The 20,821-nt window shown below is 44.6% G+C and overlaps 1 protein-coding gene across 1 annotated transcript in view; it reads left to right on the top strand.

The window, feature by feature from the left end:
- Positions 1 to 20,821, top strand: part of Pitpnc1 (phosphatidylinositol transfer protein cytoplasmic 1) — a 249,957-nt gene that overhangs the window by 183,931 nt on the left and 45,205 nt on the right. Inside the window, exon 6 of the mRNA XM_026402284.2 lies at positions 16,384 to 16,479. Coding sequence (XP_026258069.1) covers positions 16,384 to 16,479 — 96 coding nt within the window. The remainder of the gene's footprint in view (positions 1 to 16,383; positions 16,480 to 20,821) is intronic.

Raw genomic sequence — 20,821 nt, 5'->3', positions numbered from 1 at the left:
TCTGGTGATTCTACTCCCAGTTTTTGTTTTGTTTTGTTTTGTTTTCCCTGATTTTGAGAAATAGTGGGTGGGCTTTATCTGAACTTCACTTTTTTCCTTCACAATTTTTTTTCTGAACTTTTGACGTCTGCTGCTACTTGTTGGCTCACAAGATATCATCTGGTAGGAGACAACAATGAATTAATTACCAACTAACAAATGCCAGTGTTAAGATTTAAAGCTCACAGTATTTAACGGTTAAGTTCAACATCAGCAAAAAATAAAATTAAAAAAAAAAAACAATAAAATGTGTTAAGCTTTTATTTACATATGAGATACCAAAGCCACATGTGCTTGTGGGCATTTAATGTCACTTCAGCAGTGACTGTCCTCTTGCTGGAACCCTGGGATGCTATCTGTCTAGACTTGCAGAATTCAGCAAAATCAAAGACTTTTGCTGTCACCCATTAAATTTATTTCACCTGCCATGTCCAGACATCTACCTAAACCAAAATAACCAAGACATTTATTTCGGATCCCCAGGTTGAAGGATGAATGTTTTTTAATTTAAAACAAAATTCACAATAGGCCTGTTACTACTTGCTACCTTTGACCTTATTTAAAAGCTTGGAATTGGAATTGTGGATGTGTAACCCAGTGGTATAACACATGCATATTATGGATCAGGCCCTGGGGTCAATCCCCAGCACAAAAGAAAACAAAACAAAACAAAAAACTACAACAACAAAAAGCTTGTAGTTAACAAATAATTGTTCAACCTTTCCTGGAATGTTAATAATATATGACCCCTTAATTTAACAAAAGTAGCACCTATTGAGATAAACCTCCTACAAGAGGTTGCACTCTCCTGGAGATGCCATCAGGGAGATATGAGTTGGGTCCTTTGGGAGCCCAAGAATGAAACTATAACCACATGTTACCCCCAAAGCGTATTCATGGTACACATTGTTGCTTTACTAAAAGATGATCCAGAAAGTCACTGTGATATTGAGATGAGTTGGTGTATTCTAAGCAGGTGGGGTGAGAAGAGCCTCAGGGCAAAGGAGGAGCAAGAGCCAGTGCACAGGGACCTTGAAACAGTGAGTGGGGCGTGGTGATGTAGCTTGAGGCTCTTAGGGGGAAGGGAATCCTACCCAGAACTACGAAGTGAGAAGGGAGAACTTTCTAGATGAGTTGATGTGTGGAGGCAGGTACTCTAAGCCCAGGCATTTGTGTAACATCTGGGACTTTGCAGAGCACCTGCACACTCATTGTCTTACCAGGTCCCGACTGCTCAGTGAGGAGATGGGACACAGAGTGCCCACTTTCAAAAATGGAAGCCCAGAGTAGTTTCTAGGGTCACACAAATCGTAGGTCATGGAGCCAGGAATTCCACCGTAAACTGATATGTTATAGGAACATTGAAGAAACTAGGCTAGTCTATTGGAAAGAAAATTCCTGGGCAGGTGCATTGATTGAATGGGTAAGTGGATAATGGATGAATGAATGGATGGGTGGATGGATGGATGGAGATATCAGCCTCAAGGGAAAGAAAGTTGGGAGTCTGCAGTTGTCCGCGTGAGATGAAGATTAAAGGGCTGTCAGGAAGATGGATTGGTGAGATGTAGAAGCAGTGGAACAAACAGAACTTAGTGCTTGACCAGATGGGAGAATGAGGAAGAAATAAGAGCATTAGATGATGCCAGGTTTCTACCTTGTGAGATTAAAGGACCCCAAGGAAGAAGAGCCTAAAACCTTAGAGTCAAAGGGTTGAGGTAGAGATGATAAGTGTGGTTTTGAATGTGTTGATTTTGAGTCACACCAGAGATTGGTGTAGTCATTGGACATCAACAGACCTGGACTTGAGGGAAAGTGTCAGGTATCCACGAGATTGACCAGGTCATTAGCAATCAAAAGTTAACATTTTATTATAAGTTTCACTATAGTATTTTTAACAACATAGCAGGAGAAAAAAAGAAAGAAAAGTCTTAAACAGTGGGAAAATTGGTTTGTTTTATATGAAGAGCCATAGAGTAAAATGCAATTCAGACTTTAAAAGGGCTTGTGGGTGATTTTTCCTCATTATAACATTGTCTGGCACTTACCATGGCCAGGCCAAAATAAAGTAGGCTTTCCCTGCTTTACGTCACTGAATCCTTACTACTGCCCATGTAGGGTAGAGCCAGTCCTGCTCTCACTGTACAAACCAGAAAATTAAGGTCCAGTCATTCTCTGTAGGGTGACCAGATCACCTAGCCATGCCGCGGAGCCTCTTAAACCCAGGTCTGCAGGCTTGTGGCCGCCACACGGTTATTTACTCTATACGGTTTTCTTACTTTCCTTTTCCATAATAAAGAGTTATGATTTATTTTTTAAATTATTTTTAATAACTTGATTTTATTTATTTATTTTTATATGGTGCTGAGGATGGAACCCAGGGCCTCACATGTGCTGGACAAGCGCTCTACCACTGAGCCACATCCCCAGCCCATAAAGAGGTATGGTTTTCATAAGGAAAAAGGAGAAAAGAAAAACTTGTCTTTTAAAAATGATATAGGAAACAGCCCAAAGTGGATTCACAAAACCAAATTTGAGAGCTGGTCCATTGAAGCAGGGGCAGGGACCTCCCCCCAGAGTTTGTGGGAGGACAAAATTGACAGGCCTAGGACAAGAGCCCAGGACCTCACTGTACCACAGCCCTGCGAAGAGCCCTAGAAGCCAGCCACCTTCCCACCTGCTGACCCAAGCCTGTCTTCCCCATACTGGGAAACTCCTTCTGGTACCTTCCGCAGCTGCCTGGGATGGGGGCCGATTGTGTAGCCCTGCCAGGAGGCCTCTCATAGTTCTCAGCTTTGACTCCAGAGGTATTTACAACCCATGCACATGGACAGAAAAAAAACAAACAAAACACCACCTACCAGGAAGCTTAATGGTTTGTTCCTTGATTTGTTTTTTCTGACAGTAGATGCAATCTCTTATGATTCTTAAGTGGTTTTGGGCCAGCGCCCGTCCCATTGTTTTGTCCAGAGAGGTTCACCAGGAATGAGCTGGAAGGAGACTCAGGCCACAAAAGCCCTCAGGATGGTTGTTTGGCAAACAAGAGAAGGAAGTCCTCTGGCCTCCAGCAAGCCAGCTGCTGGCCTCGTTGCCCTCTGGCTCTGTAGCTGCATCACCCACAGGCCTCAGGAAGCCATCTGTCCCATGTTACTCTCCTCCTCCTCCCTCAACGCTGAGGTCGGGAAAAGCAGGTACTTGTAATTTTTCTGTCAGGAATGCTGCCTCTTTGAGCAAAGGATTCATTGTTTAGGCTCCAAAATAAAAAGTTTTGGGGAGGAGGTGATCAAAGTCACCTGGAAGAGGCAGACACCAAACATGGAACCATGAAAGGCTGGCCCCACGTGGGCCTGGGAGCACTTCCAGATTCAACATCAGTCTGTCAGCCTTAGAGGAAACCAGCAGTTCTGGTTCCCAGAGACCACCTTGCGAATTAAAATAAGAACGAACTGGGAGAAATTGGGACTATTTTAAGCACAGCTTCTTAGACTTATTTTTGGAGGAATTATTGATCCTACTGCGGGGAAACCGTGCACCCGCTCCAGTGCCAATATCTGCACCCACACGTGGGAGGTGTTGGCCGGATCTCCTGAGAGAGTCCATGTCCAAAGGAGGCTGCAGCCCAGAGGAGGAATTTGGATTGAGGCAACTCTGCACCGAAATTAGACCCAGCTTCTGAAAGGAGCCTTGTCACAGCTGCGCTGGGGAACCAAAACTTAGAAGTGTTTTTTTTGTGCCTTTAAAAGCCTGTTTCATAAATGGATGGAATTGTAACATTTGTGACCCTGCTGTATGGCTTTAGTGTACTTCTCTGTCCTCATAATTAGTTGCCACGACCTAGAGCACCTGATTAGAGCGTTGTTTTTCCAAACAGGATCTTTCTCTCATCGGTCACTATGCCACTTTGATTACGGTCTGGAACATTCTTTCTCATCTTTCATCTCAGCCCAGTGAGCCCCAGATCATCACAGTACCCTGCGTGGGGCTTCAGGTCATGGCATGAAATAGTTCTCAGTCCTCCTCCTGGTTTGCTGGAACACTTTTTAGACACGGGGGCGGGGGGGGGATAGAACAGAAGTGTCCCTTTCCTCAAAGGAACCATGCTGTGGATTCATACCCACTGTTCTCCTCTTTTACCCTTGGGTCCACTTTCCCAGACATTCTTTCCTCTTTTATCTTATTGTCCCCATGCTCCCCCCAGGTGCTGCTATTGGATACTTTTTTTAAAAAAATTTTTGAACTTCACCCACAAGCCATGCCCTAAGTTATTCCTGTCCTGTCTCTTAGATACATTGTTGTCGTCAGGTTTCTGTCTGTTATTTTGAATTTTCTGTGACCTTGTGGGGGACGGGGGTGAGAAAGGGAAAGGACACATCTACCATTGGTCCCTCTGAACACTACATTCATGTGTTCTTCTCAAATTCTCCCACCCTGTCTTCTGCCTGAACCATTAATTAAACTGCCATGACAAATGACACTACCAGGAGGCTTGAAACAGTAGAAGTGAGCACTTACAGCTCTAGAGGCTAGAAATTGAACTTGAGGCCAGCTGGGTGGGGTGGGGGCGGTCTTTCCTGCCTCTCCCACCTGGTGGTAGCCCCAGGAGCTCCTTGGCTCGTGACTGCATCACTGCAGCCTCTGCCTCTGTCTTTACACAACGCTGTTCTCCCTGTGCCAACTGCCCTGTGTCTTCATTATGTCTGCATCACCTCCTCTTCTTTTTTTTTTTTTTTAATATTTTTTAGTTGTCGATGGACACAATGTCTTTATTTTTATTTATTTTATGTGGTGCTGAGGATCAAACCCAGGGCCTCTCAAGTGTAAGGCAAGCGCTCTACCACTGAGCTACAACCCCAGCCCCATCTCCTCTTCTTGTAAGGTCACCTGCCGTTGGATTTAGGGACCACCCTCTATCCAGGATTTCAGCCCAGGATCCTTAACTTACTATATCTGCAATGACTCTATTTCCAAATAAGGTCACCCTTGAGGTTCCTAGCAGACATGAGTTGGGGAGGGAACACTATTCAACCTACTAGAGGAAGATCAACATCTCTGTATTGAAGGAAGAATCAACACACAGCATACAACCTAGAAATCCTACTCCTGAGTTTTGACTCTAGAGAAATGTCCGGGCGCCCGGACCTCCCCCGGAAGTTCCCTCCTACTATCCTTCCCCAACCAATGGGAACTCTCCCAGTACATGAGTGACATGAGTAACCTGAGTCCCGTAACAGGCTGAGGTGAACAGCAGGAGTCCAATTACCATATGAATGTAAAGCTTAACATAATCATATCGTCTCAATGGCTAGCTGGCAGTCACCTAAACCAAAGGTACCCTGTATCAATACTTTTGCTGTGGCTCCTAGCATCAAACTGGTGTTCACACAAAAACCTGTCCATAAATTCTTCCAGAAATAGATTGTTAGGAACAGATAAACGAACTGCCCAGCATCACCGGGCACAGTGGCATACACCTCATATCCCATATCCCAGCAGCTCAGGAGGCTGAGGCAGGAGGATTGCATGTTCAAAGTCAGCCTCAGCAACTTAGCGAGGCCCTAAAACAACTTAGCAAGATCCTGTCTCTTTGAGCAACCAATAAATTTCTAATGCTTAAAAAAAAAAAAAAGATCCTGTCTCAACATAAAAAATAAGAAAGGGCTGGGGATGTGGCTCAGTGGTTAAGCATCCACACATATCACTTAGTACTAAAAACGAATGAATCCGATGCACATCTATTGTCCTGCATCCAGGATGGATCTAAGTGTCATTGTACTGAGTAAGAACAGCCTGTCTCAAAAGCTACATTCTGTATGATTCCATTTGTCTCGAATTATTTTTTTTTCTTTTTCTTTCTTTCTTTTTTCTTTTTTGCAATGTTGAGAATTAAACCCAGTCTTAGGCATGATGAACCAGTGCTCTACCCCTGAGCTACACCTGCAGTCCCTGTCTGAGATTCTTAAAAAGACAAAACCACAGAGTTAGAAAACAGGTCCATGGTTGCCAGGGGTGGGAGGAGGGTATAACTACAAAGCAGTTTCTTGGGTAATGGGACAGTTTTGTGTCCCCATTGTAGCGGTGGTTACAGGATCCATATGTGCATTAAAATTCATGAAATCCAAACACATTCAAAAAAATCAATGAAAAAAATAATGTTTCTGGGGCAGGGACAGATCACCATATCTTATTAAAGGTGTTGAGTTGTGATTTGTATTTGGCAAATGACAAAGTGGCACTTGATTCTGTATACAGTCGGTTTAATAATTTTATCTGTCCCTCACTCGAAGGATTAGAGGGTTAGGTGTCTAACTGCCTTTATGGGTGGTTGCTGATTTCTTCCCTGTACTTGACTGTTTTTCAAGTTAAAAACATCTGGTTCCACGAAACCAGAGGGGAAAAGAACTCTGGAGGAGGTGCTTTCTGTGTAGCTTCACCCACAGAGGCCAGACTGAGCAATTGGGGGTCCTCCACTGGTTTCTGGGTGCCCCAAGCCTTCCTGGCACAGAGTTCTGTTTAGATGTTAAATTAGTTTAAACTGATAGAGAGCCGCATCAGTAGTGACAATCATAACGGACAAGCCTCCTTTCCTGCCACCATGACTACCCCAGTTTTTAAAATCTGCTTCCTCCTCATGACTCAGATGTGGGAGTTCTTTTCTACTCTTGCTTCTTGGTCTCTCGAGGACCTCCCTCTGGTATCCTCACTCCACTGCCAGTTCGTGCCCTGGGGCTCAGCATCCCTCTGGGCAGCCCTGGCCGTCTCCGGGTATGTGCCCGCCTGCCGTGGTTATCACTGGGGAGCTGAGGAAGACACCCAGAACTCCTGCAGCCAGGGCAGAGGACAGCCACCTTACTCCACACTCATCTCTGATTGCCACCCTGTCCCACCACCAGGGGCTCCAGCCTTCCTGGGAGAGCTCTACTTGCCCTCCCCTTGTCCTCCCCTAACCCTCCCCAGTGGGATCTCATGTATGGTGGGCCTGTTGGGGCCATTTTTCCACTCCCTGGATCAGCCTGGTTCTCTGTACCCTCAGGAGTGTTCCTGTGACCACTTTACACCCCACCCTCACACCCTCTGCTTCCTTCCCAAATTCCACGGAGACATCCTGAAGGTAACCTGGGCCCAGAGACAGCTCTCTGGAGAGAAGATTCTTGCAAAGTCCCTTCTTCCCAAGGTCTATTTAGAGCTTGTTAAAATGCCAACCCCAAGTTGAACAGTAGGAATGATTTCCTACGTTCTGTAGCACACAGTAGGGTAGCTATAGTTGACAAAATAGCTATTAGAGAGGATTTTGAATGTTCCCACATAAAGAAATGATAAAGGTTTGAGAGGATGGATGGGCCATCTCCCTGCTATGATCACAACACACTGTAAACATGTATTGAAATGTCACACTGTGCCCCATCAATGAGTACACTCATTATATGTCAATTAAAAATACGTATTTTAAAAAATTGGGGCAGGGGGTGTAGCCCAGTGGTAGAGCACTTGCCCAGCTTGCAGGAGGCCCTGGGTTTGAGCCACAGCACCACCCCAAGAAAAAGTAAAAGTAAAAAATTAGAAATAGAATTCCCTGAAACCGAATCCACTGGAAGGTAATTGAGCTGTCCGCGAAGGACGGGGGCAGCGCAAGGAAAACGCAGAGATCCCAGAGGCCACCCACCCTGCCCGCCCTGCAGCTCCTCGCCACCACCTCGGGCAGGGTTTTCTCTGACACTCAGGACTTCAGTCTGCTTTGCCACTCCCTGCTGGCATTTAGAAACCAGTTTTCCCTTCTGCACCGAAGGCCTAATGATGATGCCCACCTGGGCACTCTCCAGAGAGGCACTGGCGTTTACCCAGCTCTCATTCAATCCGGCCAAGCCCTGGGGATGAGTTTCCTTACTCAGCCTTAATACCCCTAAAGCCTTTGGCGAGTGGAACATTTGATGAGGATTAAAATAAAAGCAGTTCACCTCCCACTGGATTGCCAGATGGGGCTCTCGTTCTGCTCCAAGACCAAGGTCAGTTCAGGAGGGGGTCTGGGGCCATTTCTTTTCAGGCACCTCTGGGGCCCCCAGCTCTAGAAGTATGAGAAGTATCCTGGGCCTGGGCCACCTTGGATCTGTGTTCATTTCCCTCCTGGCTGAATTTGCACTAAAGCACTCCTGTCTGAAGCACACCTTTTAGTGTTAGTGCATCGACCCTCTGTGTCTCCAAGTTCTGCATCAGCCCAGGCAACCAACTGCAGGTTGAAAACATTTGAAAAAAAAAATTACATCTTGGGCTGGAGATGTGGCTCAGCGGTAGCGCGCTCGCCTGGCATGCGTGCGACCCGGGTTCGATCCTCAGCACCACATACCAACAAAGATGTTGTGTCCGCCGAGAACTAAAAAAAAAATAAATGTTAAAAATTCTCTCTCTCTCTCTCTCTCTCTCTCTCTCTCTCCTCTCTCACTCTCTCTAAAAAAAAAAAAAAAAAAAAAATTACATCTGCCCTAAACATGTACAGATTTTTTTTATTGCCTAACAATATAATACAACAACTATTTGCATGGCATTTACATGGTATTAGGCATTAAAAATAATATAGAGAGGGAGGCTGGGGTTGTGGCTCAGTGGCAGAGCTCTCACCTAGCATGTGTGAGGCACTGAGTTTGATTCTCAGCACTGCACATAAATAAATAAAAAATAAAGGTCCATTAACAACTTAAAAAATAATGTATAGATGATTTATTAAAGTATATGGGAAGATGTGTTTGTTATGGGTAAATATTATGCCATTTTATATGAGGGATTTGAGCATCCAAAGGGGGTGCTGGGACCAACTTTTAGGTTACCTGGGCTACCAAGAGATGACTGTACTTTAATAACATATCTTGGGGCTGGGGTTGTGGCTCAGTGGTAGAGTGCATGTCTAATGTGGGTGAGGCACTGGGTTCCATCCTCAGCAACACATTAAATAAATAATAAAAAATGAAGGCATTGTGTCCATGTACAACTAAAAAAATATATTTAAAAAATAACATTTTATTTTGCATAGCATTGTTACTTAAATCAATTTTTCTTTCTTTCTTTCTTTCTTTTTTTTTTTTAGATAGGGTCTCAGTTGCCCAGGCTGGCTTTGAACTTGCAATCCTCCTGCTCCTGAGTAGCTGGACCCACACCTAGTTGTTATATCTTGCATTAAATCTAGTCTTTACAAAATCTTAAACCCCTGTGAGGGTGGACTTTATCTTACACATTTAAGAGGCACACAGTGTTGAACAGTTAGTAGGTACTTCACAAATATTTGCAAAGTCATTGATTGCCGGCCACCCAGCTTCTTCCTTTCTTCAGAGCACCATCCTTAAGTAATTCTATCTACAGTACAAGTAGCAACTACCCCACTCGGTTCTAGAAAACAGAAAATGTTTTTAAAGAGTCAAAGATGACTATCCTTTTCATCCTGGCTTAACGGCCATGTGGAAGACAGGTTGAAACGTTCCTGGGTTGGATCCTAGGGTGCACAGACTTAGATAACAGTCACCTTTGAATTGCTTAGCCATGAGAATGCCAGTAGCAAGAGAGTCATGAGATGGTGGATTTGGTCTGTGATAACCTGGACTTTTTTCTTTACTTTTTTTCATGGCTCTGTTTTTCAGGCTCTTTCCAACTGGATATTTATTAGATGAGAATCCATAAACCATGAACCAATTCTAGCCCTATAAACTTAAAACATTAGCCAGCTACCAGATCGCCTTTCCTCTACCAAACCAATGGCCACTCTGCAAATGCAGAGCATTAGAATGAAAGCAGTGTTGAAGCAACAACTCTGCTGTCAGTGTCCCTTCTTGCTGACCCTGTCCTTTCTTGGTATGTCTTAGTTAATTGCTTCTCAAATGCCGAAAATAAAGTTATCATAGAGGAGAACAGCCACTTAGCTTAACAGGCCTCTTTGTCCTTTTACCATATCCCAAGCATAAAACAAAGTGATTGGTAGATATCTCTCAAAACCCCTGCTAATCGGTCACCTCCGCCCTGTGTCCTCAGGTGCTCAGGCGTATGGTAGGAGGATAAAATTCAAACTGCCATAAGCTTGAACCATTTTTTTTCCTATCTCATTTTTTTTAGAAACAATAGACTTTATTTTCTAGAGCACTTTTATGCTCATAACGAAATTGTGTGAAAGTACAGAGGATTCCCATCTCAGATTGGATCTTAAACCATGAAAGTTAACTATTGTAGAGAAGGGGGCTGCGGAATCTATGATTGTCAGGATTGTGCATTGTGGACTTATATAAGAGCTATCCCAGGTAGATGGACTGTAACGAGAGACATCACAAAATCTAGAAAACAAACCTAGAAGTAAAACAAAAGATTTCAAAATCTCCAAAGACACCTGTGTTCAAGTAGAAATCTAGAGTATTGTGGAAACACATTCCATGTTTATCAATGTTTTTCTACTTAGGATCACAGAGCACATTCTAGTTCATGAAATGGATTGATCCTGATTTCCATGGCCATTCTCCCATAGTGGGATATTTAAACTTTTTTTTTCTCTCTCCCTCCCTTCCCTTGCTTCTCCCCTTTGCCATTATAATAATGTCACAGTGAAAATCTTTGTGCATAAACTTTTTCTTTATTCAAGTTTCTTATAATAAATCCTCAAGCTGTAAGCTTACTAAGTCAAAATGTATGAAGAACTTTTTTTTTAGTTGGATACAATACCTTTCTTTATTCCATTCATTTATTTTTATGTGGTGCTGAGGATTGAACCCAGGGCCTGTGCATGCTAGGCGAGTGCTCTACCTCTGAGCCACAATCCCAGCCCCATGAAGATTTTTTTTTTTAAGATACTTGATACTTGCTGTTCATAATGCTTTACAAAAAAGGAGAATTGCTCCCTTTTTTAAATCTATAAGATAGCATGTCTTCATATTTGCTTCCTCATTGTAGTATTGCTCAGTTCATATTAAAAGGAGTTTGTCTTCTTGAGCACTCACTTCCTGGTGGGGGTAAAGGTCAGGGCAGTCGACCAGATTGGCACCGAAATCCACTACAGATGATGTGTGGGTAGAGACGAGAAAGGAAGAGGATAAATACTTTTGTAATGGCTTCAGTATGTCCCTTGTTGGAAGCTTAGCCCCCAGGTGGCAGTGTCAATACAGGGTGGAACCCATAAAATGGAAGGACCTAATGGAAGGCCCTTAAATCAACGGGGGCCATGTCCTGAAAGACTCCAGTCTCTCCCTCTGGCTTAGTTTGGTGATATGATCTCTCCTTCTCACACCTATTCCTGCCATCTACCATGAGGTCTTCCCCAGAGCCACGTTGAAGCCAGTGCCATGACCTTGAATCTCCAGAACTGTGGCTAAATGAACCACTTTTCTTTATAAAGTTAACCTGCCTCAGGTAGTTCATTATAGCAATGAAAAAATACTAATAGAATATGTGTGACAAATACACAAAGATGGGAATGTTACTACAATTTATATTGGAAAAATACCTCAAAGAGGTTGTGGTGGACAAGAGCTCTGACAGCTGCTGCTCTCACCATTGAGGAAGCTCAAATAAATACTTTGGCTAAGTATTTTCCTTTGGGTCCTGGGTAAGCCTCTGTGGCAGAGTTGGCTTCATTCTGGATCCTGCCCTGAACTGGGCGTGAAGATTAGACGGTTTCACCCGGCTGTGCCCTCCAGTTACACCACGCCCTGACCAGCTCCACTTCCCATTTCCTGGCTGCAGCCCCTCTGTCCATCACCCAAGTTGGCTGCCTGTGGGGTGCGGGAGCAGGAAAGGAGCAAGCCACAGAGCAAGACATAGGAGACTAATGTAACCCAGGTGTCACTCAACATCACAGACTTAACTGGAAGAAATTTTAGTGGTCATCTGGGTCACTTGATTTCAACCTCATTAGGTCCACAGATTCTTTGAGAATCAGAAGAAAGTGGTTGAACCCTCTAGAGAGATACACCTTCCTCAAACCCATCCAGCTAAACTCAGCTTGCCCTATTACTCTCGGACGTAGGGATTCAACCCAGGTCCTCACACATGCCAGGCAAGTGCTCTACCTCTGAGCTATGTCCCCAGTCCATAGACTAAGCTTTTTATTTGACAGACATGGATATAAAAACCCAAAGAAGATGCAGGACTTGGCTAAGATTACACAGAGAAGATAAGTGAATTCAAAGTCTGCTCTCCCGATTTCCAGTGTAGGACCCATCAGCCCCATGCTAGCAGGTTTCCACTCTATGTCCAGCCCTATATTGGGAATTATGGGAAATTATAATGCTTACCAATAAGGAAATGGAGCTCAAACCAAGATCAAGAAGTAAGCAATATCCCTGCTTTGGGAAGCTGAAGAAAAATGCCTTCCACTCTTCAACTATTTATTGAGCACCTATGAGCAACTCCTAAAAATCTCAAATAACTAGGAGATTCATAATTTATTGGAGATTTGGACTCTGTAATCTCACACCCGAAGAGGACGTTGAGGTCCTCAAAGTGATTGTGTGTATATGTGTGACTTTGTTCAGGTGATGGAAACCCTACCCTGAAGTGGTCTCTGCAGAGTTTAACTAATGCAACTTTCCCTTGCCTGGAGTCTCATGGACTTTGGCACAAATTAAGATCATATTAACAAAGGAGACCAGGGTTGTCCAGAGGTGGTGCCTAAGTAGAGTCAGCTGCAACCTTAGTTGTTCAAAAAGGAAGAAGAAGAACCCCAAGTCTTAGGGCCACTTTAAGCAATGGCTGCCCTGGATATATATTTTATAAGTAGCAGGAAGAGAACTTATATATTTTATAAGTTTCAGATTCAGATGTCATCATTCTAGAAAAAAGAAGGAAAATCATGGTAGACTATTTGTCTCCTCAGTTGGATGCTAAGAGAAAGCCTTTTATCATGGAGGAGCCTGGTTCTGGAGCCTGGATCCTGGGGACTCCCCTTCATTCTGAGCTTCTCCTGGCTCGTCTCCCTAGCTTGTCAGCGTTTTCTTTTGCAGAATGTACTTTATTCTGTCTTAAAAAAAAAAAAAAAAAAGCAATCAGGGATTGAACCCAGAGGTGCTTAACCACTGAGCACATCCCTAGCCCTTTTTATATTTTATTTTGAGACAGAGTCTCACTAAGTTGCTTAGGAGCTCACTAAGTTGCTGAGGCTGGCTTTGAACTTGTGATCCTCCTGCCTAGGCTCCCAAGTCATGGAATTACGGTATGTGCCACTGCACCCAGCCTGCCTCATAATGTTGATATTAACTTCCCAGACTGTCTCTCCCACATGGTGGTAACTTTTTAAGGGGAGGAACTCAGCCCTCCCTGTCTTTCTAGTCCTTAAAGCCTAGGATGGCACTTGTATGCAATGAGTGTATCAATCAAGGCCCAATCAGGAGACAGAGGCCACACAATAATTTGAACAGAAGGAAGGAATATAAGGAATTATTTACTTTTGATGGGAGCAGTTATAAAGATGTCAAGAGAAGGGTGCTCTATAGCTAAGAGATTACCTAAGGAAGGACCCAGGTGGAAGGTGCCCCTTTCCATGGCCGGGGTATCACTGGAGAGGTGCGGTTGTCACCCACAGCATGGGGGAGAAGTTCACAGGTTGCCTGAATCCGAGCTGCTTCATACTCACTGGCAGCAAAAAGCTTTCCCAGGCATGGGCAAGGTGAGGCTGGTGGACAGGTGTGTAGACGAAGTCAGGGCACTCTGCCAGTGCAAGGCCTGAAGGGCACCGTGCCTGCATCAGGAGGGCCATGGTCAGCTGGTTCCCGGAACCAGGCCAGGCTGCAGGGTCACTGGCTAACTCTGCCCTCCAGACACACACCTGGGGCAGAGTATCACTGAATATCCCCACTCCCAGACTCCACAGCCTCCAGGATCCAAACCTGAAGAGTCCCCTTCTCCCTGCAGTGTCCCTCCAGTGCCCTCTACTGACAAGGCTTATGGTGATATGCACTCTAGAGGGGAGAGAGCATTAGGAGGTTCCAGTTGGTTATGTCAGAGCAGAGATGGAAAGTGGATTTAGACCTGAGAGGTCTAAATATACCTGTGACCCCCGGAATAATGGGTAACCAAAAAAGTTTGAATTAAATTAGGTAAAAGCTGTCAACACCCCCGCCCCAACATCTGATTATTTCCCTTTCTTTGAATCCCATCATTTTGGGGGGGGTTTGTTTTTGTTTTTTCCTAGTACTGAGGATTTAACCCAGGGGCACTCTACGTCTGAGCTATATCCCAACCCTTTTTATTTTTCATTTTGAGACAATGTCTCTCCAAGTTGCTGAGGCTGGCCTCAAGCTTGTGATCCTCCTGCCTCAACTTCCTGAGTAGCTGGGATGACAGGTGTGCACTACCACACCCAGCAGAACCCCATATGTTTTGTGATTTACTCTCTAGGAGCTCATTCCCTTCTGGGGTGTTCTGGGTTTTTTTTGGGGGGGTGGTTTTTTGTTGTTTGTTTGTTTTTTGTTTTGGGGGGTTTTTCTGTTTTGTTTTGTTTTGTTTGTACTGGGGATTGAACTCAGGGGCACTCAACCACTGAGCCACATCCCCAGTCCTATTTTGTATTTTATTTAGACTGGGTCTCCCTGAGTTGCTTAGTGCCTCACTTTTGCTGAGGCTGGCTTTGAATTAGTGATCCTCCTGCCTCAGCCTCCAGAGTCACTAGGATTACAGGCATGTGCCACCGTGCCTGGCTTGTTTTGGTGTTCTTAATGAGGTATATGCCTTTCTTCTCTTGGCTCACCCTTAGAGAGATGAAAGAGAATGAGAGGGGAAAAAAACATCTAGGACAACTTATTTCTGCACTCAACCTTGAACTTGTTTGCTTCCTGTTTCTTTTCGAGCAATCCACCTGTCCCTCCCAAACACTTTAGGAGTATCCCAAAGCACTTGGCTTGAAGTGGCAGCGGAAGGAATCAGGGCTGGTAAGACTGGAGCTTTCTCTGCCTTTAAAGAAAAGGTCAGACTGGGGGAGTCTGAAGAGATTTGCCCAAGTAGCCTCCAAACATTTTAGAAGAAAATAGGCGATAGAGCAAACAACAGAGTTGGGGAATAATTATCAGCACAAATATTATTCAGAAAGGACCAGTACTTTCCTCTTAAGCAAACCAAGAAGAGTACAGAGGTGAAGGGTCCTTCAGGTGCCATCCTGTGGGAGATCATGTGATTAACCGGCACCAGTTTTCAAGACTGTACACTTAGGCATCACCCATCCTAAATATTCCGTTCTCCTCTGAAGAGTCTGATATAATTAGTGTTAACTGGTGGTTCCCTGCAGGAGCTAGCTCAGCAGTGAGATGGGGGTGCGGTTACAACTGCCTCTACGGGTGAAGTGGTTTTCCAAGCACAATCTGTTTACTGTCCTTCGGAAGCATACTCATCCCTTTAGACCAGAAAAATGGCAAGGGGGAAATCTAGGGGAACTTAGTCTTTCTGCCAAAATTTCTATATGTATATTCTTTTTTCTTTTTCTTTTTTCCAATTAATGGAGATTCTGGACCCGTGAAACCTAGAATAGACTGGCAGGGAGCCATCTCAGTATCTTACCAAGCTACACCTTGTCGCCCTTACATGTACCAAGGAAATCATACTCTTAATGGTCAATAAAAATACACATATTTATCCTTGGGCAGTGGGATTATGTTTAATCTTCTATTTGCTGATCTTTTTTTTCTGCTGATCTTTAATTTTTGTAAAATTACTATATTGTAAAAAATTTAATCAAGGGCTGGGGATGTGGCTCAAGCGGTAGCGCACTCGCCTGGCATGCGTGCAGCCCAGGTTCTACCGAAAACTAAAAAAAATAAATAAATATTTTAAAAATTCTCTCCTCTCTCTCCTCTCTCTCTCTCTCTCTCTCTCTCTCTCTCTCTCTCTCTCTCTCTCTTAAAAACAAATAATGAAAACACACGCACATTTTTTTTCCTCTAAAAATTTAGGCATATCACTGCTCTTTGTCTCAAATCTAACCAGCCCCTTCCCAGCCTCTTCACTTCCCCCTGTTCAGATTAACTGCCAAAAAAAAAAAAAAAAAAAAAAATCAGCAGACTGCAGTTTTGGAAGAGGTTCTTGGAAGAGATTTATCTCCTCACTCTTGATCTTCTAAAAACAGACCACTTTTTCTTCTACCCCTCACCAAGCGGTGATGGATGCCACACCTGCCTCTGAGGTGACAAAACCTAAGTGATGAATAAAAGCCTTTTATGATTCCTTATGATTCTCGCACATTCTGTGGCAGGTGAAAGCATTAGCCTGGGGCACTGAGCCCTGTGAAGACCGCTCTGAGGGGTGTTATTCTGCCTCAGGCATGGCTGTACCGAGCCACGGGAACCTTGGGGGATTTCTTCTGGCATTGCTAACCTTTGATGTGTTGCTCTGTCCTTTCAGATTTTTGACAATGAAGCCAAAGACCTAGAGAGAGAAGTTTGCTTTATTGATATTGCCTGTGATGAAATTCCAGAACGCTACTACAAAGAATCCGAGGTGAGTGATAGATGGAGAACATGTAGAAGAGATTGACTGATCCATTCATTCATTCATTCATTCAACAGGGATTCAAGTGCCTCCTCTCCAGGGATCCTTCCATCTGTCTTTGTGTGGCTTTAGTTTGGTCTCCCATCTTGCTGGGTTATTTACTGTGGGTCTCAAAATTAGGTCTTTGCTCCTCAGGGCCCGTTACTGGCCTACCTGCCAATCACTTTCCATTAGCTTTCCTGTCTGCCCGACTCTGCTGTCCATCTGGGCCACATGGATGTTCACAGGGCTGAGCCATCTAATACACTGGCCTCTGAAAAACAGCAGCCTGAATCTCCACCCACATGCTCTGCCAGGGCAGGAGCTATATTTTATTTTTATCTTTTGGGTTTTAACATTTTTTTAAAAAAAAATTCTCAAACAATCCTCAAAACTTTTGACTGCTCATGATGGTCTAGAACCTTTCTCTCAAAATAGCAAGCACCTTCAGAAGGCCTTCTCCTTTCTTCTTGGCTGAAAATACATTTAAGAGACTCTTTCCCTCTGATTTCCACCCTGCCAGAATTCGCCCTTTGCCCAGTTCTCCCTCTTGATTTTACTTGTTGGTGTAAGTCACCATTTATATCCTCTTAGTATTTTATTAATGGCTGCTGACGGAACTTGAGTGACCCGCCTGTAAATAACGTCCCAGCCCTGCAATGACAACAGATGCAGGGCTATTTTTGTTGTTTAGCAACATGCAGCCAATCACAATATGTTTGGAATCAGGGCCCCAGACTCGTCCTTGAGCTGTAACACACAGACCTTGAAACTCTTCCCTCAGATTCATTAAGGCTCATAGAAGACGTTACAAATAATCCTGTTAAAAAGAGAATTCCAACTGGGCTCCAGCGTGGTTCAGATTTGTTTGCCCTCACATTCTGGGATACGTTTGGATAGAAAAGTTTTGCCTGATCCTGGGAGATGTGTAGCTGCTTAATTGCAGGCTCATGGCTCTCCAGCTGCTGTCCCTTAAAGGGCCTGGGAGAGGCTGAGGTGAATCACGCTTGTCATACCCATCAACACAAAGGCTGGGCATGTTAACGTCATCAGCTTGTATTGCACTCTGCAGCCAACTACACCTGTGTATTTTAAGAAGAATAAATCAAGCGCTCTCTGCCCAACTGTGGACCTGCTGGCAAGAAGGGTGAAGCAGAGCTCCACCCGCCTTCTGTGGTTCCATACCAAGTCCAAGGAGCTTAATTGGGCTTTTCAATGAAGGGCCCAACATTATGAAAAGCATTGGTAGAAGCCATGCCCGTCATTTTCTGTGGCTCCTTCATGTAAGGTCTGCTGTCCTCTGGACACCTTGTCCTCTGGAGCAGCTCTGTGCCTTCCAGGAAGGCAGTGTTGCCAGAAAACTGAACTAATTTCAGCCCTTCCTCCCAGAATGCTTTGGTGTGGTCCTGCCTATTCCTCAGGGAGCACTTTTCTGATTCAGTGGAAAGTCTTGGGATAAACAGGGAATGGTAATGAAGAAATCAATGGTTCTCACTTAAGGTCACCAGGTGCCTGACTCACTTCCCTGTGCTTTGTTCTCCTAAGAACCATCCCTGGAAAGTTTCTTTCCATTCACACTGGTGGAGCGCTGTTGTCGTGCTTGATGGAGTCATGCACGGACATATTCATACCTCTGTCCTGGACCATGAAGCATTCTTTCCTGCATGTAGTTTGACCAAGGAAATGAGAGATGGTCACTCATCCAATAACTCTTAATGGAGTACTCATTGAATTAAGACAGATACATGGTAGTGAGACCCTCATGGCCCTCCCTCAAGACACTTCTAATGTAGCAGAGGAGCCAGACAATAAAGGAAAACCCCATGAATATGGAAGTAGAGGGTACTCTCAGGAGAGATGTTCTGGAAGAAATGACAGCAGTGCTGAGACCTGCAGGATGAAAGAGCTGGGGATATCATTCCAGGTGGAGGGCAGAGCAAGTAGAGGACCCCAGTGTGACTGTTGTTGTTGTTGTTATTGGTACCAGGGATTGAACTCAGGGGCACTCAACCACTGAGCCACATCCCCAGCCCTATTTTGTAATTCATTTAGAGACAGGGTCCCGCTGACTTGCTTAGCATCATGCCGTTGCTGAAGCTGGCTTTGAACTCGCGATTCTCCTGTCTCAGCCTCCTGAGCTGCTGGGATTACAGGCTTGCACCACCACACCCAGCTCCATGGTGACATGTTTAAGAGGCAAACATAGTGGCCACGGACAAACAAGGGAAGAAAGGGATGAAGGAGGAAGGGGCTGTTTAATAGACAGATTTTATTCAAGTACGGTAAATCCCTTTGAAGATATGGAAGATAGAGCATCATAGGGTCTGATTTATGCTTCCCAAAGATTGCTCTGGAAGGAAAATACATTGAGAAGGGCAGAATGGAAATCAAGAGACCACTGAGGTCAGTAGAGTTATTTGCATTTTTGGTTATTTAGGTTATATGCTGACTTGAACTAGAGTACTAACAACAGACATAGAGAGGACAGATGGTTTTGAAATATGTTTTGAAGACAGAATTGACAGGGATCCATCTTAGATGGGCTAGAAGGGTGAGAAAAAAAGAGGAGTCAAAATGACCCAAAGGATTCTGGCATAGACAGCAGGTAGATGGGGTTCCATTTACTGAAATAGGAAGATGAGAAGAGGAATGAGTTTTGGAGAAAGCTTGGTGGACTTTGTGAGGCCAGTGAGACATCTAGCATGAGGAGCAACCAGTCTGGACCTTGGGTGGGGGATCTGGCCTGGAGACCAATCAGGGTATCTGTTGAGAAGAAAATGTAGAAAATCTTTTAGACTCCTGGGAATGGATGAGAGGGGGGAAGGCATAAAGTATAATGGGAATGGGGTTAAGGACTAAGCCTTAAAGGAGACCAGACAGAGGAGGCACCAGGAATCTACAAAGAACGAGGAAGAACACAGGGAGGATGTGTCAAGAAATAGAACAGAAATAAAGGAGAGTGGAAAACTGTCCCTCAGAACAGTTCCCAGCTGGGGATGACTTTGCTTTGCATGGGTGCTTGCCCCACAACAGTTTTGGTTGTCACAACCTGGGGAGTGCTGCTGGCATCTGGTGGGTCAAGGCCAGGGATGCTGCTAAACCCCCTATAAAGCACAGGACCACCCTTTACAATAATTATCTGGCCCCAAATGTCAGTAGTGCCAAGGCTAGGACACCGTGCTCTAGAAAAAGAGGTCACTGCAGATGAAAGGAACTCTGGGTCCAGCGCTCACAATGCTTCCTATCAAGAGTCTTAGGGTAGCTTAATGAATGTGGAAGAAATGGGCCTCCTGGGGCTCAGTCCTGTGAACTCTCCAGTCCCACTTCCAGAGGATCTGCTGCCTGCGTCACTGGGAGAATTCCTCCTCCATTGGCAGTCACACCACAAAGGGCTACAGGCATAATCCAATCATCCAGAGCCTGTAATAAAATCTAAGGAAGCGAGTGTCTGTGGGACTCCCAGTGACCCCCAACCCCACATCATCTGATTCTGAGAATCCCTGGCTACAGTCTGGACTCACCAGCAGTGTGTTTTATAGGCTGTGTGGGTTGTGTGTACTGTGAATGTGACAGGGACAGAGAATAAGAGAAGCAGCCAGTTGGCAAAACATTTCCGAATTTATTTCTGTTTGGCACATTGTAAATTATTAACACCCTCCTCCCCATCCTAAGAGTTTTCTTCTAATAGGAAATCTGACCTTGTTACTCTGCTTAAAACCCCTTTCTGGGCCACCTTTAGAGTTTGGCTCAAGCACGACTTCCCCTTAGGGAACTTTCCTGAGCACATTGCTCCTCCAGCCCTTCCCTGGTCTGTAGCTTCTAGATCATTCCACCTCATGCTAGCTCATAGCCACAGCATGAGTTCCACGAAGCCAAGAGCCATCCTCCTTCTTCCCATACTCAGCAGCTACTGAAGCACCAGCTCTTAGCAGATGCTGCTCCCCAACAGTTGGTGAATGAACACAAGTGAAGGCCAGGGGCTTTGTTTTTTAATTCCAGCAGTGACAATTTCAGAGAAAGTGCTATCAAAGAAAATGAATCTGTTGCCATTAAGCTAGCAGTTGTGAATCAGAGTTCCTTTTTGTTTAATCTGAGGCTGACTGCCTTATGGGCTTTTTCTTCCAATCCATTCTTGTAAGTTGACTATGTCAGCATCCTAAAGAGCAACACACTTTCTCTGCAGAAAGCCAGGGAGCTGGTGGGCACAGTCTGCTCCAAGATTTTTTGATGCTGATGAATCCAGACCAGGGTTATCTGGAGCACTACTCTGTACCCAGCTACAGCCACACACACTGCCACTCAGGCCAAAGGA

This window comes from Urocitellus parryii, chromosome 7, assembly GCF_045843805.1.
Source record: "Urocitellus parryii isolate mUroPar1 chromosome 7, mUroPar1.hap1, whole genome shotgun sequence".
NCBI classification, from domain to species: domain Eukaryota; kingdom Metazoa; phylum Chordata; class Mammalia; order Rodentia; family Sciuridae; genus Urocitellus; species Urocitellus parryii.
The sequence above is the reverse complement of the archived record's forward strand: the minus strand, read 5'-3'. Positions and strand labels throughout refer to the sequence as shown.